The 22,932-nt window shown below is 44.2% G+C and overlaps 1 protein-coding gene across 1 annotated transcript in view; it reads right to left on the reverse strand.

Annotated features, from left to right (window-relative positions):
• SLC35F3 (solute carrier family 35 member F3) overlaps window positions 1–21,995 on the reverse strand; it is a 414,557-nt gene extending 392,562 nt beyond the window's left edge. Inside the window, exons 1-2 of the mRNA XM_058543009.1 lie at window positions 21,680–21,995; window positions 21,057–21,286 (exon numbers count right to left, since the gene is read on the reverse strand). Coding sequence (XP_058398992.1) covers window positions 21,057–21,286; window positions 21,680–21,732 — 283 coding nt within the window. The 5' untranslated portion in view covers window positions 21,733–21,995. The remainder of the gene's footprint in view (window positions 1–21,056; window positions 21,287–21,679) is intronic.
• Between the last annotated feature and the right edge of the window lie 937 nt (window positions 21,996–22,932).

Consider the following 22,932-nt stretch of genomic DNA (forward strand, 5'->3'; position numbering starts at 1 on the left):
ACCTTCTCCTGATGTAGCCAGAGGGAGATCATGTGACCTAGATTCAGCCAATCAGATGCTTATAAATCTTGAGCAAGTGAAGCAAAGACAGAAGAACAAATTGGATATCAGACTTATCAGTTGCAGGCCTTCTTCTTAGGTATGAACCTTGCTGTGGTCTCTGCTTCCTAGTATCTGGAGCCCCAGCATCATGTCCATCTTTCAGGTCTGGCCATTTGGCCTCTCATAGTTTATATGAGTCTTTGGTGCTCTTCCAGAAATTACCTTTTTTTTTTTTCAGAGAACGATTCACCCTGAGCTAACATCCATTACCAATCTTTCTCTTTTTTTTTTGCTTCCCAAAGCCCCAGTACATAGTTGTCTATCCCACTTGTAAGTTGTTCTAGTTCTTCTATGTGAGCCGCCACCACAGCATGGCAACTGACAGGTGGTGTGGTTCCACGACTGTGAAGCGAACCCAGGATGCCAAGGTGGTAAGTGCTGAACTTTAACCACTAGGCCATCAGGGCTGGCTCCAGAAATTACCTTTTTGCATATGATTAACAGATTGGATATCTGTTGCTTGTGACCAAGAACCCCAACTAATCAATGGGCATAATGGCACTGATTCATGGTTTCACTTATCTCCTATAGTTTAATAACAGTAATCAACCCAAACCTCTCCTGAATTCTGGAAACTACCTCCATCTAATTAATGGATATTACTACCTAAAGATCACCCAGTCACCCAAGTCATAAATTTGAACATCATCCTCTCCCCAGCCCTCTCCTGCACTCGCCATATGCTATCAATCTCTAAGTCCATCACTTCTGTCCCTGTTATCCTCACTTCTATCCCACCTTCTGCATCCCCACTGACCTAGCCTTAGTTGTGACCTTTATTTTCTTTTGCCTGAATAATAGCATTTAGCTGCCTAAGCAGACAATGCTTTCAGTCCAGTCTCCATTCTCTTTCAGAGTGGATTTTCCAAAATGAAATTTTATCCTATCACTTCCCTTTGCCAAGCACTTCAAAAGCTCTTCACTGCCTACATGAGAGAATCTCAAACTTCCTCTTCCAAAACATCAAAAAACTCCAACAGGGCACTTTAGTGCTAATATAAAATAACTGACATCTTCAAATTCATAGGAAAAGTCTTAATTTTCATAATATTGGGCAAGCATAAACAGACAGCTAAGCAGGTAGGCTGGGATTATCTTTACTGCTCACCTGGCAAGGGCAGAGATCTACAGACAGACAACCTTGGGCAATTTTTCTCCTGACCTTTTTTTTTTTAATCAAAAAGGTATATCACATCTTGAATTTTAACCAGAGTAGATATCCTAAACCCTCTTCATCCATTTGGTTTGCATTCAGCTACTGTTTGTATCCCAGCTAAGGCCTTTATTAAATATATCGTTTTCTAAATGCCCTTCATTTCCTTTCCTAAGGCTAGGTCCTCACATGGATGGCATGCTAATTCACTGGAAGGCTTTCTCCAGCCTCCCACTACAGTAAGGTGGGGTTCTTTATCTTTTCTCCTTTCTAGGAAACTTGGGGTAGTGTCTCACTTTGATGTGGGGAAGGTGTTTGGTGACAAATATGAACTGCTGGATTCATGGGTGTAGGTGGGAGTAGAGGTAGAGACTGTTAAATGCTAAGCGGCAGGTGCTGTCATCACAAAATGCCGAGTCTCTGAGAAGACAGTGGCACTGGGTGGGACTCAATTAGGGTAGCGCCCACTGCTCCCCCTCCCCCTCCTCTCTTGTTCTGAGATGTGGGTTTTTATAAGGACAGGCCTGGTCTGTAAGGCATTTAGCAAAGATATTATGACACAGACAGGACAGTAACCTATAAAAACTTACTTAACCAGTAAAGCTTACTCCTTTGAGCTGAGCTGGAGATGTCACTTTGTTCCCCTGTTACACACAATTATCAAAAGATCAATAACATTTCCTAAGACAGTGTCTCTGTCATTACCAGGCTAAGCTGGGACTCCAGGGAGGCCACAGGACTAGGGAGAAAAGATTTCAGTATGTCAGAATACTTATCACCTCTCACCTCTTGGTAAGTTGGTAATATGTGCCAACACCGAAAACAAATACAAATTAACATCAATTCAAAACTTAGCACCAAGTTCTACTTCTCTTTAGGATACAGAAAGACTCAAGAGAACATTACTCCACCCAAACAACAGGAGAGAGTTGGATAATCTACAAAATTATAATATTTATTGAGCCCATCAGAGAGCAGAGGTCACAGGCAAATAAGTAAACTGAATACCAAAGAGTGACAAGAGCCTCCAAGTTGAGAGGAAACACACCATCTGTTTCACCTTTAGCAGAGCACGGAAGAGAGAGCAGGCTTCCATTCCAGTGGGTGAGAAGAAATCCACTAAATTTTTAATGAATTCTTAAAGGCAAAGTGTAGATTAGTGTATCAATTTGCAAAAGCTGGAGTCTCAGACACAAGGGGAGTCTGCACCCACTCAGAAGCTCTTTTCCCTGAGCCTCCACCATGTAGCTCACCAGAAGGTCTGGGGGCAGGGCAGAAGACAGTAGAGTCTTTCAGGATAACATAGGCTGTGGGAGCTGATCAGGGCTGCCAGGAGACAGGCGTGAAGCCCTGTCCACTTCCCCGTCCCTTCTCTCAAACAAAGCAGAGGTCTTAAGACACTGGGCAGCAAACTCTCTTACCCCAGGGCCAAGGAAACAAATCTATGGCTGCTGGGGTAGGAGTAGGAATTCCTCTTGCCCCCAGGATACAAGCAAAGATCTACTGCTGGGGTTTAAAAAGGAACCAGAAATACCCCCAAACCCAGGTCAATTCCCAGCCAGGTTGACTCAACCTCCCACACCAATGGCCTGACACGAGAAGAAGCGTGCCCATTTCTGGGCATCAATAATATATAACTCAGTCTCACTTTAAAATTAAGTAGAGAGAGCTCCTATATAGGTGTCAAAAATAAATAGCTTACATGCCCGTAAGGAAACATGAGTATATTCATTTCGTAAAAATTCATCAAGCTGTACACTTATGACTTACATTCACTTCCTTATGGACATTTTACACCAATGAGAATGTATTTTTTAAATAGTTTATTGAGATATTTCTGGTAAAAATTTATTTTTTTCTTGTCTAAAGGCAGTTTTTTTAAGCAAGTTAAACGCAAATGGGTTATATAACTCAATAGTATAACCCATTTAGCTGACTAGTTATTATCAGGGAAATTATCTGGATTATGTGAGTGGCTCTGTGAAGACTTTTTTTTTTGTGAGGAGGACCAGCCGTGAGCTAACATCCAATGCCAATCCTCCTCTTTTTTGCTGAGGAAGACTGGCCCTGGGCTAACATCCGTGCCCATCTTCCTCTACTTTATATGGGACGCTGCCACAGCATGGCTTAACAAGCAGTGCATCGGTGCGCGCCGGGGATCAGAACCAGTGAACCCTGGGCCATCGCAGCAGAGAGCACGCACTTAACTGCTTGCGCCACCAGGCCAGCCCCGAAGATTTTTTTTAAGAATAAGGAACTCAAGTGCATAGAAAAGATCTAGCAGCAAGTGTAATGGAAACACAAGCAGCACAAAAGTCTTGGAAAATGAGGAACTGGGTATCGATCCCTGGGGCACTCACTTTTCTCTAAAACCTTACTTAGGGAAGCTCACATGGACAGAAATCCTTTTAATTTGAACAATAAAATATGCATCCATTTTATAGCCTGGACATATCAGAACCTAAAGACATACTTGGAACTCGCTTAGCTGAATAATCAATATCCTATTCCACCCTTCTCAGCAATGGTGGTCAACAGCTTATACAAGTGTTCCAAATGGAATAAAGCACTTCATGCCAAACTCCTGACTATCTGTGCTAACAGAGTCAGAGAAAAGAAAGGAGTAAATAGTATCAAAACCGTAGGTGATCTCTATGCATTGGAAATGAAGTCACACCCCCACCCTACCTGGGACACCATTCTCTTCGGCCTGGCCCTGGCCCTCCTCAGCTCCTCACCCCTTCTTACTTCCAACCCCTGACACGCTCTCCTTCTCCAGGTCTAGAGTCCTCAGATCAGAATGCCTCATAGTCAATAGATTCAGAAAGTAAGTCCTTTTCCCACCCCTTCTATTAAAAGTATGGCTCTAAGTATTGAGTGTACTTTGCATTTAACAAAAAAATTTTTTAATATTACAAGCTGATAGACTACATTTTTTCAAACAAACTTCCACTTTGCACCTGCAATTTTCTGAAGACCAAAAGTCACAGAGAGAATGGTATCCATAATTACAGCCAACAATAAGTTGGTTGGATTATTTGGAATTAATCGAAGCACGGATATTTAAATAAAGAGAAACCCTCAAGCCTTAGTTTTGACGGCTTCTTTCATAAAAACTTGCAATTAACATGGATAAAGCTTATAAGCGAACCAATTTGTGCTTCACCATTCTTCTACCTCCTTTGCCATCTTCTGGGGGAAAACTAAGAAAGTAATAAAATGATGGCAAGGAATGGTACAGAGGTGATATACAGAGTCCTGGTTATTTTTACTGTGGTCTTGGTGTCCTCATCACTACTTAAATAGCCAAAACCTGAGGTTTTCTTTAAGCGTACACTTCTTCAAAACTTCGATAGCACTAAAGCAGCACCTAAATCAGTGAGTCTAATTTGCAAAAAGAGAAGAATGGCAGCATTCCTTTAAAAAGAGAAAATGCGATGTGCTTCTATTTACAAACATCTAGATATCCAAAACAAATGGAACTATGTTTAAGAGTGATCCTGCTATTCAGGACTTCAATGGAACAACAAGGACAATGACAACAAAGGAAGCAGAGTGCTAATTTTAAGTTCTGATTTCCATAGGTCCTAGACGGTCACCATCCTCCATAAACAACCTGATCCATCCAGGGACCAATGTCTCCATATGGAGTAGCCCCCCTCCCCCCAACGACCATCTTTTTAAAATTTTTAAATTGAGGTATAACATATACAGCAAAGCACTTGATAAGTTTTTACATGCATATACACTCTTTTACATACACACACCCTGCCACCCAGATTACCATATAGAATATTTCCACCACACCAGAAAGAAGGCTCCCCTACACCCCTTCCCAGTCTGTACACCCTAAAGGTAACCACTCTTCTGACCTTTATCACCACAGATTAGTTTTGGCAGTTTTTGAATTTTATGTAGATAGAATCATACACTATGCTGGGATAATTGGCTTTTGCAAAGCTCACAAACTTCAATGAGACTCTGAGAACCACATAAAAATACAAGGGTTCTGGGGACCGGCCCGGTGTTGTAGTGGTTAAGTGCACGTGCTCCGCTTTGGCGGCCCAGGGTTTGCAGGTTCGGATCCCACGGACCTACATACCACTCATCAAGCCAAGCAGTGGCAGTGTCCCATATACAAAATAGAGGAAGATGGGCACAGATGTTAGCTCAGGGCCAATCTTCCTCACAAAAAAAAAAAAAAACAAGGGTTCTATGAATGGAAAGTTCAATAGTCCTCATCCCAGCCTTCTAATATCCATAGCTTTCCAGGTAGGAAATTATAATACCTCTTTACAGTGAGAAAGAAAATCAAAAGACCAACCATAGCTAGCTTTTTATCCCATGATATCAAAGGAAATTCCTGCTGCAATAGCAGAGAGGGATGAAGATGAAGAGCGGCTGCATCCTTCCCAGTCTGACACTTGATAAGATGCTCCCAGTGATAAGTGTGATCGTTAGGATCTGCCACTGGTAGAATAAAGCACTCTGTGTCTGGGGGTGCAGCAGCTTCCCTTATCAATCATTCTCAAAGGGGCAACTCCCAAAAGCTGGTCCTCTCAACAACATTTCAAAGTTTCCCCACTTCTATCATCTCTCTCACCTCCAGGAATAGCTCCCAACCAGATTTATTCTGTTGGTGCCATCTCTACAGTGCTGCTCACCACTAAGACCCACTGAGTTTTCAGGTGGCTGTGGCAGTGGTGCACCTTCTTCTTGAAGGAATTTCTTCAAAGCCTTATAATTGTCTTACGGAAACAACCCAGTGAAAACCAGTGTTAAGCCTCCTGGTTGTCCCTTCTGCTCCCTAAAAGGTGTAACCCCAGGATCAGGTGCTCCTGTGGCCCAATAGAAATCCTCATTTTCTTTAAGAGTTGCATTAAAAACCTAAATTGTGATTTTTTGCACTTTCAAAGCTTTGAAATGCAAACATGAAATCTATCACATTTTAGTGTTCAACATAATTAATCAAAAAAGATTTAGTCAATATATTTTTGGTCAATGTACCAAAAGAAATAAGAGAAAACGAGTGGTGGGATAAAAAGGAACTCTTCTATCCTTGTGCTTCCCCTTCCAATGACTTAGTATCAGGAGGTCAAGTCAGGGGCTTTGCCTTCTACAAAGTGAAGAGGTGATTCAAATTGGGCTAACTTTCTAGATAGGACACAGGTTTGTTTAGCCTCCTAAACTCTCACTTACAGAATAGATGACTTCCTCAGATATTGCACATAAATCTTAGATTCATTAAAGTTTTGTGCTGGTGGAGAATCAGGATGTAATCCTGCCAAGTCCCTTCACTGAACATAAAAGGTAGGGGATGGCCAGGCTGGATAAGGGACCTGGTCAGTGACATCCAGTTAGTAAATGGCAGAACCAAGACCAGAACCGAGGTAGCCCTAATGCCTGATTCCGTTTCTTTACCCTTGTGGTAGGTTGCATTATCGGCCTATTCTTCACTCCCCTCTATACAGAAAGCTGAAACCAAGATGTCAGCCAGGGCTGGTTCTCATCTAGGGGCTCAACTAGGAAAGGATTTGCTTTTCCACTTACATGATTGTTGAGCAGCATTCAGTTTCTTCTGGTTGTAGGACTGAGCTTCAGTTTTTTGCTGGCTGCTGGCAAGAGGCTGCCCTCAACTATTAAAGGCCACCTGCAGTGGCTGCCACCTAGGCCTCCCCACATGGCCAATGCTTTCATCAAGGCGGGCAAGGGAGAGAGAAGGCCTAAAGCAAGTTCGCCGGCAAGATGGACTCTCACGTAACACAAGGCAATCACAGAAGTGATATCCCATCACGTGCCACATTCTACTGGTTAGAAGCAAGTCACAGGCCCCACCCACTCTCCAGGGGAGGGAATGACTCAAGGGCTGAACATCATAGGCGGGGATCATTGGAAATCACTTGAGAATCTGTCTGCCACAACACTGGAACCCTGAAATTCCACTCTTGGATGTATATCCAACAGAAATGAGTGCTAATCCTCATCAAGACAACTACAAAACTGTTCACAGCAGCTTTAGAAAGTAGTTGTCAGGGCTGCCCCGTGGCTTAGCGGTTAAGTGCACGCGCTCCACTCCTGGCAGCCCGGGTTCGGATCCCGGCGCGCACTGACACACCGCTTCTCCGGCCATGCTGAGGCCGCGTCCCACATACAGCAACTAGAAGGATGTGCAGCTATAACATACAACTATCTACTGGGGCTTTGGGGGAAAAATAAATTAAAAAAAAAAAGAAAGTAGTTGTCATCTCTCCTCCCTCGGTTTTAGCACCTTCACACATCCTCCTTCTCACGAAAACTGTTTGAAATTCAAACCTCACTCCTGCCTTTTTTTTCAATACCCTTTCTCTGACCTTGTACATACTGTATTCTGAAACCCATCAATTGTTCCCACTCCCAGCTCAACGAATACTTGCCTTTAATACACTGTAGCATTTCTGCTTCCTCTGTTTCATTGTAGATTCCAAAAGGATCTCCCTTTTCCTTATTCTTAAGGAGCAGATCTTCCCTATTTTAACAAGGGAATCCTCATAACTTAAAATACTGCCTCCAATTCTCCCGTATTCAGCTTGTGGCAAAAATAATCCCTGTGTGGTCTCGTCATTACTCTGTGCCTCGTTTCTCTATCCACAAACAGCGATAATGACGTCTCTCTAGGAACTCCACGAGGTGAATTCTGCCAAGGGTTCTGAGCTGCTAAAGGCAAATAGAGATTTTGATAGTGTAGCCTGCATGCAGGGTGAGAAAGAGGTCCTGGAAGCCCCATGGATGCTTTCCCTCCTCCCAACAGAGCCATCCTTCCCCGGGTAGCAGTTGATAGAGCCATTCCCTTGGGAGCAGCCCGCAAAAGGGAGTGGCCTTCCCTCCCTGGCCCGGCCCCAAGCCTTGGGAGCCAGGAGGAAAGAGTGCTCAAGCATAAATGAGAGTTCATCAGGAGAGACATAAAATATAACAGAAGATGTGATGCCAGCATTCCAGAGACTCAGCGCTTGAAATGCAATCTACACCACAGGCTAATGAATCCTTTACAAACAGCCTCTTTTGCAGACTAAGATGCTAGGCTACCTGTCCACCCTCAGGTAAGGCAAGTCGTCCCCAAATACAAGCATATTTTTATTTTATAGGTTACAAAGTTAAACCATTTAGAGAAATGGACCAGAAATCTAAATCTCTGAAAAACAGGTTTTCTTCATCAAGAGAAGACTGGAGCCTGAAACATGTCCCACATGGTGAAGAGCATGTCTTTTCTAAAATTAAAAACTACTTTATTGAGGTATGATTGACACACAAAAACCTGTACATATTTAATGTATATAACTTGATGAGTTTGGAGATAAGTATACACCTGGGAAACCATCACCACAATCTATGCCATAAACATATCCAGGTATGAGCATGTTTGAGGGACACTGATGTGGCCGGAGGTGGGGGAGGGAAACCCAGGCAGATGCTACCTTAGTGTCTTAGTCAGTTTGGACTGCTGTCACAGAATACCACAGACTGAGTGGCTTATAAACAACAGACATTTACTTCTTACAGTTCTGGAAGCTGGAAGTCCGAGATCAGGGTGCCAGCAGGGTTGGGTTCTGGTGAGGGCCTTCTAACGGGTTGTAGACAGCCTCACGTGGTATAAAGAGAATGACCTAGCTCTCAGGCCGCTTCTTATAAGGGCACTAATCCCATTCATGAGGGCTCCACCTCATGATCTAACTACCTCCCAAAGAACCCACCTCTTTACACCATTCACATTGCGGGTTAAGATTTCAACATATGAATTTTGGGGGGACACAAACATTCAGACCATAACACTTAGGCTCTGTCCTACCTGGAAGATGACACTGAATGCTGAGTGTGGCTGAAGCCAGTGCCGATGCTGCCACTGAAGTAAAGAACCTCCACCTTCCCTGAGACAACTTGACAGAGTTCACACAATTCTCCCTGCTTTTTGGCTAAATTCTGATGCAATAACTCTGAATCAAATACATAGTATCTCCCTTTCAGGCCTGGGCTATGCTATGCCATTGACTGGAACAATGACATATTTTATTTTGAAACTGTTCACATTTACAGAAAAGTTGAGAAAACAGTCCAAAAAACACACACATATGTATATTATTTAGAGTCACCAAATATTAAAATTTTGCCACATTTTGTTGATCTGTCATTCAATCTATCTGTACTTGTTTTTGCTGAACTACTGAAAAGTACATTGCAGACATAATGACACTTTATCCCTAAATACCTCAGTATCTCAAGAATAACCACATTCTCCTCATAACCACACTAATATTAAGCCCAAGGAAAACAACAATATTCCATAAAATAATTTAATAAACAGCAGACATTCAAATTTTCCCAATTGCCTCCAAAATGTCTTTCATAACTATGTGTGAGACTGAGATTTATAATAAGAAATATATATTTGGTTTTCATCCTCATTTCTGGCACAGAGCTCCTACAACCCTTAGAATTTCCTAAGTGATAAGAGCAATAAAGGTGAAATGGGTGTCCTTGGTTGTTCACAGCAAGCCCCTTTCAACCACACCTGAGTTTATATTAACGGGGTGACTTTTGGAAAGCCCCAAAGGACAGGGGCTGGTTGCCAGGGGAACCAACTGTGATTAGAGGGTTGGAACTTTCAGTCCCACCTGCCCCCCACCTCCAGGGAGGGGAGAAAGACTAGAGATTAAATCAATCAACAATGGCCAATGATTTAATCAATCATGCCTATGTAATGGAGGCTCCAAAAAAAAAACAAAAAGAAGGGGTTCAGAGAGCTTCCGGGTTGGTGGACACGTGGAGGTGCCAGGAGGGTGGCACACCCAGAGAGGGCACAGAAGCTCCCTGCCCCTTCCCATATATCTTGCCCTGTGCATCCTTCCACCGAACTGCTAAGTTACATCCTTGTATGATAAACTGATAATCTAGTATAAGTAAAGTGTTTTCCTCAGTTCTGCGAGCCACTCTGACAAATTAGTTGAACCCAAGGAGGGAGTTGTGGGAACCTCCAATTTATAGCCAGTTGGTCAGAAGCACAGGTGACAACACGGACTTGTGATTGGCATCTGAAGTGGGGGGCAATCTTGTAGGACTGAGCCCTCAACCTACGCAATCTGATGTTATCTCCAGGTAGATAGTGTCAATTGAGTTAAATTGTAGGACACCCAGCTGGTGTCACAGAATTGTTTCATGTTGGAAAAACTACCACACATTTTGTGACCAGCCATATCAGAAGTGAAGTACTATTCAGAGAGTACTGTGTGTGATGTAAAGGAAAATGACAGTCTGTTTTTTCTTTACACTATGTTTCCCCCAAAGCGACACAGATACCTCCACATAGAAAATGAGGCATTCCTAGCGCACTGCTGAGGCCTTGGGACAAGAGATCCAGGCCACTAGAAGGTAACTATTATCACCTCCTGGCCTCCTATCAGGTACAGGTGGCCAAGGGACGCTGGCTGCCTCCCCTAAAGTGGCCACATCAACCAGAAAATAATGGAGTAATCCAGGACTCGGTACTGATTTGAGAGACTCTAGGTCACTTGCCGACCATAAGGGACCATCAGTCCCAAAGACGCACAGCCTTCTCTGGGCGCTCAGACTTCCATGTGCTCAGCACAAAGACAAGCCAGGGTCAAGGAAAGAGGCAGGCAAGACAGGAAGGGAGCAAGACAGAGTTCTCCAAGAACACAGGCTTACCCTATCTGTTAGCTCAACCACATCCCTGAGGCTTGGAGTCATCCAGACAGGGGAGGTGGCTCCAGGATCAATCAACGCAAGAAACTGCTGAACAGAACTCCAGATCCTACCATTCTCAACATTATGTAAAGTAACAGTCCCATTAATCAGGACGCTTCAATTTTTATTAATGTATAAAAGTGAGATGCCCCTTAGGAACATCACTCCCTTCACATCCACACAAATTAAAAAGTGTTATGACTATCAAGCTTAACGGCCAAGACAATAGCTTTAAAAGAGCATTTCTACAGACATGGGAATTTTCTCCTAAAGGAACCGGAGAAACTGCACAAACAGAACGTGCAGCAGTGCAGGAAAGAACAGGCAGAGCTGGGAGTACATCCCAACTCCTTCGAATTCCAGTCCACTCTATCTCTGCCAGGCCCCTAGTAAGAGGACGAAAAATCTCTCAGGTCTCAGGCTGCCTTTCCTCAGAGCCAGAAAGAAAAAGAATGCCTGCGGCATAAAACATTGTGGAAGAAATGTGCTGGTTTAGTAGCTTAATCTCATCAACCGAGTCAAAAATCTTTGTTTTTGTGTGATTTCATAAAAGAGAAAAAATGTCTAATGTCTGGGATACATCAAATGAACAAATTAGAACTGATTACAGTAACGGAGCTCAAGTTTGCAAAGGAAGAGAAAAAGAAGTTCCCCAGGGCTCAATACTCCGTCTGTTGCTAACCAGCTGTCTATGGTGCCCGACAATAAAATAGTAAAGGAAGCACCAAAATGAAAGAGGTGGTGCACCTGTGAGATGGGCCCAAGACAAGGAAAGTATGGGAGTTACAGATTGATATGTGTCTTTTCTGTCTCCCCACTATGTTATTTTAGGAAATAGTAACTATACCATATATTTAGTATATGTTTATCTTAGAAATGAGTATACTTACTGCTCTGTAGAAGCAGTGAACTATTTGACATTTGAATGAATGAATGAGTGACTAGATGGATGGATGGATGGATGGAAGGATGGACTAATGGATAAATGAATATGCATTCACATTACATTCCATTGTTTGATATGTTTTTGAACCATTCACAAATGAACCCCTTCATGAGTAGTGGTTGAAACTTCACACAACAATTTTCTGAAGCCCCAGTCTAGCCCATGGGCTTCTCAAGACAGAGCATGGTGGCAGTGGGGTCTAGTTTGAAAGTGTTCCTTCCTCCACCTTCCAGCCACCACATCCAAACTCCTCACTGTATTCTGAGTGAATCATAAGATACAATGTAGGTTACAGATAGAACACACACAATTACACACGTACCAGTACCAAGTTTTCCTAGTGTTTTCACAGTAGATTCTAATCATATAAATTTTATTTACATGTAACTTTGAAACCACACCCACTGCATAAACTCAAATAAACCTACAAAATACAAAAGATTTTTATGTTAAATATTTAATAAAACAAAATGGTGACAAAGTAAAAGAGTTTGGATAAACCTTTAAAATCTGTTGTTCTGGGTTATGGCATTTAAACGGTCTTCAAACTATTTCATCGGCCAGTTCTTTTCTAAAAAACGTACAGAAGAGGGGAATTCAAGTCCTTTCTAGGTGTCACACACCAGCGTTAATGCACTTCTCCATGAAAAATGTGTATTAAACTCCCACTTGTGCACACCATGAGAACGCTGCACCAAACCCAACTGTTTCATACCCACAATCATAATTATACTCCTTTTTTTAAGAGAAGGACATCTTAATATACATGCATTGAAAATGAGCAGACTCAATTTCTAAAAAGAAAAGTAAGGAAGCAAAGTCAACATTCATTAAGAACCATCCAGCAACTACAAGGATGTGCAGCTATGACATACAACTATCTACTGGGGCTTTGGGGGGGGAAAAATAAATAATAAATAAAATCTTTAAAAAAAAAAAAAAAAAGAACCATCCTTCTTCCGACCCTTTTGAATAAAACTTTAAGGACATACACAGATTTTTATAACTCTCTGTTGTTACAAAGTAGATGGTGAAGAAAGATAAAAATAATTTCCTAATAGATTCTTATCTAGTCAAGTACTGTAGATGATACACAGCAGACTGACAAGGAGAAAATCTGAATGTCACAGAAAACATCTGTCAAAACTAGAAAACTGTTCTGAGAAGTTACATTGACTATCTCTATGTCTCAGGAGTCCAAAACAGCCTCCAGCCTTCTGAGCTGCAAATCACCTGAGAGGAGCAATTGATTTCCCACAATCTCAAATGCTAGCATAAATTAAGGCTACCTCAAGCTGCATGAGAGAAAAATGTGTGTCCACGTCCTAGGCAATTGTTCAAGAGCTTGCTACCATATTAACCCAAAGAATTTATCAGGTTCCTAATTGTACAAGTCCTTTTCTAGGCTCTGCAATAAGGAAACGAAACTAGTTTATCACTCTGCTGATCAATGCACACTCACACTGAATTAAACAAAAAGATACCAAGTAAAAAAAAAAAAAAAACTACTTCATCCCCCTGACACAGAATAAATAAATACTTAATCCAGCCAGGGTTACTGGGTGTCCATCTCTTTCTAAAGCTCTCCAGTGACAGAAGCTCCATGACCTTCTTTATCTCAGCAGTCAAAAAGTGATTTCTTATTTCCAAAGGAAAATTCTTTGGTGTATATATGTATATATATCCTTGTTTTGTCCTACATGAGCCTGCTAGAAGGGGCTCAGAAATCCTATTCAGATAGGTGTCTACAGTAGCATGGAACAAAACCCAGCTTCTGCTCACATAGCAGGAAAGGGCTGTGGCATTGCAACAGCGGCGTCTCTTGGAGCTTAGAGGAGGAGCTGCAGCAAGACCTTGACCTAGGAGAGAAACAGGACTCAGCATGGAGTCCTGGAAATTGCTAAGGCTCCCTCTGGGCTGCTCTGTACACCTGCCTGATTCTTCTCTCTATGTAGACCAGCTTTCTCTGCCTCTCCATCCACATGGAAGCCAAAACAGCTCTCTCACAGCATCTCCTCCACTCAAAACTACCCCAGACTAGACCACAATCTCCTGGTTTTAATCTCAAATTCCAGGTGGGAGATACTGATGGAGTTAGCGTGTTCAAGAGTCCACCCTGATCTGATCTAAGGTGCCCAGGAGGAAGTTAATATGAGTCTGGCTGCTAAGGGCCCACCCTGACGATGTGGTGCAGGCTAGTTAAGTGGTTCATGGTGAGTTAGGAGGACATTCCCAAAGGTGTCCACACCAAGTGTTCTCAAAAAGACATGTCATATGCCTGTTTCACCTCTCCCTCCCCTAAAGCTTTAATCCGGCCTGTAGAACCCATTTTCAATTCCCATCAATCCATTTCCTCTTCTTCCCAGGGCACTATTCATTTTTCCATATCATTTTTAAAGTGAGGTTATCAAAACTAGACAAACACTCTGATATGAGACTGGCGAATGTAAGCTCTAGAAGTGACATTGCTTGTCAGTGTTTTCAGCTGAGTTAAAGTGAAGACCCTGGAGACTGAGCAATGGGAGTCCCATTTCTTGACTGAGAAAGACAATCAGAAGTGTTCTACACTGGAAGACCCCACAGAAATATAGATGCTTAGGAGCCACTTCGTGTGTGTGCATGCATGCGTGTGTGTGTATGTTAATGGCCTTTCATTAATATATTTAGCATATGTTTATTGATTTAGGTGCTAGAGATACTGTGTGATCTGGGGATAGAATCAGCATAGTTCTATGTACAGAGAGCCACACTGAGGGCTGGAGACACAGTAATGAGCCCTGCCCTTACAAACTTTCCATTTGTTAAGTTTCAGCCACACACTTAAACTAGCCAGGACAATACATATGAAAGCGACAGCACTGTGGGAGCCCCCGGCAAGAACACCTCTCTAGATCTAACATGGTCAGAGAGGCTCCCTGGAAGAAGTGACACTTAGACTGGGGCCTGGATGAGTAAGGTGACATACATCAGTGGTCCTCCTGATGACACACATCAGATGACTAGAGTATAAGGTACTAGAGTCAGTTTCTGCTCACAGCCCCACTTCATCTTTTACACTCTGGTGCCACTATGCTCCAGTCAAGCTGAATTACCTTTCTGTGCATATACTGTTCCCCTGTGTGGAATGCAAACCTCCCCTCCACCCACTTCCTGTGGCTTATCACTCCTCCAGCTTCTGAACCGAACTCACCACTGTGAGAAAGGGCTCTCGAAGCACCCCAAGCCAATCTTTATCACACCCTATTATCGCTTCGGATTTCACTTTCTCTCCCTCTAGTCTGTGAGATTTGAAGGCAAGGACTGTGTCTCCCATCACCTATCTCTATATTCTGGCACGCAGTAAATGCTCAAAAAGTTTGCTAAATGAATAAACAAAAATAAAGGAGTATTTATAGATGCCAGGCAAAGGGCTGGACGCTATATACATTATTTCATTTAATCCTCATGACAATCCTGAAAAGTAGTTACATCATCCCCCATTTTATGGATAAGAAAACAGAGGATCACAGAGGTGGGTAACTTGCCAATGGTGACATTGCTGTGAAGGGACAAAGCTGGGATGTGAATGCAACTCCTCCTGATTCCATTTCCTCTGCTTCTCCTGACAACATTAAAGAAACCGAGGTTGTCCCCTCCTTCATTCGGGGCTACAATTCAAATGAGTATCCTTATCAACACTCAGGAAAACACTTAGAGTTCAATGGCTCATACACATATGGATTAATTTTTTAATGCAACTAATCTGAATTTTTCCAGCTGCTTAAGGAAGGGGCCAACAGTCACTGCCAGAGTGTTTTAGACTAGACATTTGGTAAAGAGACCCAGGATAGACTCCTGAAGACCAGTGAGAAATTTCCTTGCCCAGGCATCTTTAAAGCCGGGAACACTGTGCTTCCCTGGAGGTGAGAACATGGACTATAAGCCCTTCACCACCAGTTGCAAAGGGTTTATAACCCCCTGTCAATGATCTGAGTGTACTGGGGAGCACCGTGTTTCTTTAAAAAATTATAGTTCTGCACTTTAATTCTTTCAAATCTCAGAAAACTATTTACTAAATTATCAGCATATACTCATATTCAGGAATAAAATCTACTCTCTGAGACATTAGAAAATGTCATGCTCTAAGCTCATCCCATCCCACCCCCATCACACTCCAACTTTTTTTCTTTTAAAATCTTTTCAGTCTAGTATTTCATATGCCAGGCTCCATTCTAGAATAAACTTTTACAACCAAATTATAAATCTCTTACAAGTGGGTCATTTTTGAATTGCTGACCTGACCTTTACTATTTTGGGAGGATCAAAGAGCAGTGCTCACCATGAATTCAATTACACTATGAGCCACTGTTCCAGTTACCACTGGTAACCACGTCAGCAACCTACACTCACAGTTGAGTGTGGAATGGCAGAGAGTAGAAAGATGGTCTTTCCCTACAAATTCCTCCCCCTCACTTCATGCAAACCCTTTCTAACATGCTAAACCTGGAGGACCCTGGCACATGAGATTTTCCTGTCAGCAGCTGAGCTATTCAGTGCCCTACATTTTCTCAGCTTGAACTACAAAACCTCCACCCAGATAAACTGGGTTATGCTCAGTAATCCACATGCTCCTGGCAAGGTTCAAATCGCCAATGGCAGGCTGGAGTGGGCTAGAGATGGGCTGGCCATTTGGGACTAGCCCACCCTCCACTCTACAAATGACTTAAAACTAAACCCATCAGCATTTAAAAAAAATCATTGTTATCTGAACATACCAGCACCACATAGTATTAATAAATCTACTGAAAAGACAGTTGTACCTCATTTTAAGCAACAAACATGACCCCCACCCAAAAGCTATGCCTAAAAAGTTTCTTTACTAGAAAAATGTTTGTGAGCTCACTATTTGAAAACACCCTGTAGGGAAACTTTTTGCAAAGTAATCACCCCTGCTAAATGTGAACAATTTATCTATTACCTAGATGCAGGTATTTCTTGACAAGGCACACCTGTGTAGTGAGCCTGGTCTCCCATCACTTATCTCTGTATTCTGGCACAGTATATGCTCCAAAAAGTTTGCTAAATGAATAAATGAAAACAACTGAGCATTTATAGATGCTCCTTCATCCTGCATAAGAGCCTCTATTTGGGATCTCCAAGATATGTGACTTCAATCATCCCTGTGCCCAAATGTCGCCAGGCCCCACTGCTTCAGAAGCCTGGGCCTGGCTGTCCACTATATGGTTGGCTTATTCCTGATCTCTGCCCCTCCTCCTCCCTTCTACAGCCATCTCCTCCCCAGTTGGTGTCTATACCAGAGAAACAAGAAAGCAAAGGGGAAGCAGAAGATATTCCAGTCATTTCTCTTCTGCTGTGGTACAAGGTGGGAGAGGAAAGGAAGTCATTAAGAGAAACTATCCAAATTGTTATGAATTCTAAAGCACTCACTCCAGGGTATCTATTTATGGTGAGCACGGAGTCACGTGAGCCGCAGGCAAAACAGGCTCTTCCAGAAGGCTGTTCATTCTAACCTGGCCCATCGTGAAAACCTGAGAAGTGGTCCAGGAAGAACAAAGAGAGAGGGTCAGGAATTCAGAAGGCAGGCAGGCAGGCCTGCTAGGTTAGCACTACCGGTCAACAGAAAAATGTTCACTCAGAGCATGAATTTGGAGTGAGGCTAAATGAGGGATTCTCATCCAAAGGCACACTCCCAGAGGACATTTGGCGTTGTCTGGAAACATTTTTGGTTGTCACACGTCGGGCGAGGAGGGGGTATGCTAGAGGCCAGGGACGCTGCTAAACACCCTAATGCACAGGGCAGCCCCCCACAATAAAGAATTACTCAGTACAAATGTCAATAGTGCTGAGGCTGAGAAACCCTGGGCTAAACCAAAGCTCTCTGTCAAGAATTCTGGTCTAGGGCCGACCCCTTGGCTTAGCGGTTAAGTGCGTACGCTCCGCTGCTGGCAGCCTGGGTTCAGATCCCGGGCTCTCACCGATGCACCGCTTCTCCGGCCATGCTGAGGCCGCGTCCCACATACAGCAACTAGAAGGATGTGCAACTATGACATACAACTGTCTACTGGGGCTTTGGGGGAAAAACAAAAAAGAGGAGGAGAATTGGCAATAGATGTTAGCTCAGAGCCGGTCTTCCTCAGCAAAAAAAGGGGGATTAGCACAGATTAGCTCAGGGCTGATCTTCCTTACAAAAAAAAAAAAACAAAAGAATTCTGGTCTAGTCTATGGTTCAGGAAGCTGAGGATGGCACCTATGATGGAAGAACAGGGAAGGAGTGAAGCAATTCCAAACTAACAGGAAGTCGGCATCAAGAATTAAAAGATAGAAACCGACGGAGATGCATTCCAAGGTTCTCTCTCCCAGAGGTCAGCATTTCAGGCGGCATCCACCGGCTCATTCAACAGTAATTACTGAGCATCTACTGTGGACCACGTGCTTTTGGGATACACTCCCAGCTGGGAATCCAAGGAATCCCCAAGAACACTGCCCGGGAGTTTGGTTCAGAAACATGAATGTGTTGCACGGAGGACTTTAGCCACTGAGAAGAGGAACTCGACCCTTCTTATCTACTGGTTTACAGTTTAATTCTCAGTTGAATGTTCCACACAAACTATCCCTCTCAGACCCGGGAGCCTTTAGGATTTAAAAAAAAGTTCCTTACAAAAAGTCCCTTGTCTAGGAAACTTGTTAATCTCACTGATTGGGCTGAGAATGCTGAGCAAAGATCATTTCTGCACTGTTCACATTTACCTCATTTATCTTAACGGCCCAAAACAAAGTCTAAACGTTAAGAGGATAAGAATGAATAGGTGGTCATTCAAATAATTTCTCTTGCTACAAAGGCAGCTAACTTATACCTCTCAAATGGTCTAGAAACTCTCATTGGCAACTCCTTCAGAGGGGATATAGATGATCCACTTTGAAAGATGACTATAAGGTGACATAATGTCAAGGATGAGGCCTAGAGCATTCCATGAGGTGCTCTGGAGACCATTAGAATATTTCCTTTGTAATCATCATCTCTCCCAGTTTATTGAGTGTGATTATTAACCAACAAACAAAATAACTAATACCAACATATAGATAAGCCTCTTTATTTTTTTTTTTCTACTTAGGTAGAAATGGCAAACAGCAAAAGTACTGCTCTAAAATTTCTTTGGCTATGTCAATAGAACGTTAGCTTCTCTAAATTTAAACTTAAAATCCAATTAATTCATCAAAATGTCAGTTGTCACCTAAAGCATTTTAGTGAAAAGGAAATACCTTAGAATAAAGAAGAATCTTCTCAGGAATAAAGGAGTGAGCTGATGGTATTCATACTATAATGATCACTGTAGCCTTGCCTGCTAACATTTACTCCTTCAGTGAAGCCTCAGAGAGAGGATATTTACAAATACCACTGGTGGTACAAGGGACTCATTTTCCATATGACCTTTCCCCTGTCTTAAATATAAAGTGTATTTGTACCAAGCACAGTCATCACTGCTGTAAGCTCCCCGCCGACCCCCAAACCTTGGTGACACAAACCTTAGTGACAATTTCTACGAAGCACATGGGGCCAGTCACAAACAGAATTACAAAGATAAACCTTAGTATGACTTTAGGGGCTAAAGACATGACTCCAAGAAGGCTGTAATTTTTACCACTATCTTACTTATTAAGAAAGCAGAGAACAGAAATAAAAAATAGAAAATTTCTAACAGAAACTTAGAAAGCAGAAATAGAAATTGAGTGTCCTATCCTCGTGCATAAGAGAAATGGTTTCCAGTGGGTTTTCAGTCTTGTTATTTTATGCCCAATGTTTTTCAGCTGAAAAGAGAACTTGGTCTCTTGTCTTCCTTCTATGATCCAAAGCCAATTTATCAGCTATGATTTTAGCAGCAGAAGAATGGAGGAGATGTGGATAACCTTTTAAAGGTTTATACAGAGTTAAATGCAATCACCACAGTCCTTTAAAAATCAGTAAAGGCATGAAAACAAAACATTAAAATCCTACATTTCTTTCTGCAAATAACTTACAAGTAAGCAGCTAACCGCTAGCATACTGCTGACCTCTGGCTTGGAATCAAGGGTTTTAGGAAAAAACTCAAGACAGACATATTTTTAGAGCTGAATATGATTAAATTACAAAAGCCTGCTTTTTTTTTTCCTAAGGACCAATAAAGTATGTTCCCATTTCAAGCAACAAAGGGTAAAATATATCTCAGAATCATTAAGCTGTTAGTCTTCATTACCAACGGAATGAAGCAGTACCCATTTTTTATCCTGACTGAGATGGGAAATGGCAATCTCTTTCTGCTATGTCAAATGATAGTGATGGAAGCATCTAATTATGGTTACAGTTACAGACATCTGGAGTCTGTTGTAGCCAACTTCTCCCTTCCAAAGTGAGAGAAAGAAATATCCACGAAATTAGTCCTGGTCACACAGGTAATGTCTGTATAATTGATCACAGCACTGCCAAAGCCATCAGCTGGGCCCACCGGCAAAGAAAAGTTTCAGCTGCTCCACCTGGCACCAACCATTTATGGCTCTGGGACCAAATGCCAATATCCAGAACGATCCATATAGAACCTCTACACTGAGGATAGATAAAGACCTGGGGCAACGAGAGTGAATAAGATCTAAAATGAAGGCCCCAAGAATTATCCTCCATCATCAAGGCCTAGGAGACACAGTAAAGAGTTAAAATCCAGGGTAGCTAAGTCTGCAGTTTCTAACTGAGCCAGCTGAGCCCGACCTGACCTGGGGTGAGTAACACTTTCAGATCCGCAGGGAAGCCACACAGCGCAGGATACACTGAGTTTCCAACGTGTCTCCCATATTGTGACACTTCAAGAGCAAGCTGATGAGGATAGAGAGGTGTGTATGGGGCGTGGGGGGGGGGCGGTGAGAGAATGGATCAGAAATTCCCAAAGGTCCTAGAGAACTCCGTCTCCAAGCCTCTTCCTAAAAGTTGCAAACCTGGGTCTGTATCTGCGGGCAGGGCATTAAGGGAAGGGGGACGGGCGGCTGGACGCGCTGCAGCGTGCGATCCGGCTCCCCGAGGCTGCCGCGACAACTGTAGGGCAGACGCACCGGCGGGCGCGGGAAAGGAGGGGATGCGGCGCGGGGGTGTCTTACTTTTGTAGCTCGCTGCCCAGGGTTGGTAGCCATAGTAGCCGGTGATGCGCAGGATCCGCTCCTCGATGGACGTGAGCCCCACCGGCCCGCTGGTAAGGTCCTCCACCGAGCGCGACCATTTCAGATCCTCCTTAATCGCCTCGTCCACCACCAAGTATTTGAGCTGCCGGAGCTGGGGGCTGATGTCGGACAGTCTCCGGGGACTGACGTCCGGTGACCTCCTCATGCCACTGAGGCGTGGGCAGGTGGGCGGGGAGAGGGAGCCAGGACAGAGAAGGGGTGGATTTCGGTGAGGAGCAGATCCCAGGGCCAGCAAGGGCGCAGCCCGGGCCCCCCAGGGGCAAGTGCCACCCCAGGGCGGGCGCTCCCACCGCCCGCCACCCACCGCAGCTCCCGCAGCAGCCTCGGCGTCGGGTCCCGTCTCCGGTGCCGGGCCCTGTGAGCCTCGGGGCAGGGCAGGTTGGGGCGAGTGGCGAGGGAGAGGGCGCCTTAAACTTCCCGAGCACCTCTGCCGCGCGCGCCGCCCCTTCCCGAGCCCCAAACTACCCGGCGTCCCGGCTGCAAAAGGGCCATCCCGGCGCTCCAGCCACCCGTTCGCGCACCCACCCCGGGGCGCTACTTACATGGCGATGCTTTTGCCCCTGGGTGCGCTGCCGGGAAACTCTCGGATCCCCATAGGCAACGGCAGAGTGGGGCCGGGAGCTCCCAGACTTGAGGCGGAGGGGCCACGGGCCCGAGCTGCCTGCAGCCACCGACCCGGGGGGAAGTGGGCGTGCTGCCCGCCAAGGGTCCGCGCTGCGCCGGCCGCCCCGCACCGCCTGTGCGCGCCCGCGCGGGTCGTCCCCGAGCGCCACCGCGGCGTGCGGCGCGACGCGGGCGCGGTGGCTCAGCCCGGCTCCAGCAGGTCCGCGGCGCTCGCTGCAGCCAGCAGGCGGCAGGGGCAGTGCGGGCGCCGTGCCCCTCGCCCGTCGCGTCGCCGCCGCCCTAGCACACCGCGGGCGCGGGAGCCACGGAACCCGGAGAACACTGGGAGCGCTGTGTGCTCTCGAGGCACCTGGGCGGGCGGGATGTGCCCGGCCCGGGAACGCGGGAGCCAGGCGGGGGCGCTGCTGCCCCCTTCCCACCGCCTGGCGTGCGCTCGACTCTGGAGCGAGCCCTCGGCGCCCGCGCTCCGCCTGACAACCTTGGGACTTGGGACGCGCTCCTCCTCCCCTCTCTTATGACTTGTCAGATCACAGTGCTCCTGGTTCAGTAGTTCAGTTTCAGTGTCTCAATAGCTCTCTCTCGCTCTCTCTCTTTCCTCAGTCTAAAATAATGAGCAAAACTACGTGGAAAGACAGAAACCTGGTTCCATATCCACAAAAACCATGCTCAGAATGCCAAATAAATAAATGGCACTTCATAGGCAAAGCTGAGACAGAGGTGAACTGATTCATTACGCTGTGGGTGTGGTTCAGTCATGCCTGGCCCTCAGAGAGCTTGCATTCCCAATGATGAAGCAATTACTAAATCAGTTTGTCGTCTTAGATTCCCATTTTATTTAGCCTCTAATCGTTTTTTCCTATCCTAAAGCCATTCTCTCCAGAACGTTTAATCACTTTTCATGATGTTATTTTGCTGTTATTAAAAAAAAAACACATATAGGTTCTTCAGAGCAAATTTAGAAAATACCCATTTTCCAGCCAAAGTGACTACTTTGAATTATAAGTGTATTCCCTTACACTCTTTTTTCCAATGCAAAATACATTTTTCACAAAATAAGAATCAAATTGTATGCACTACTTTATGTACTGCTTTTTTATATTAAAATTATATTATGTCTCAGCAAACTAGGAATAAAGGGGTACTTCCTCATATTAGTGAAGGAGATCTACGA

Source organism: Diceros bicornis, chromosome 6, assembly GCF_020826845.1.
Source record: "Diceros bicornis minor isolate mBicDic1 chromosome 6, mDicBic1.mat.cur, whole genome shotgun sequence".
In the NCBI taxonomy this organism is placed as follows: Eukaryota; Metazoa; Chordata; class Mammalia; order Perissodactyla; family Rhinocerotidae; genus Diceros; species Diceros bicornis.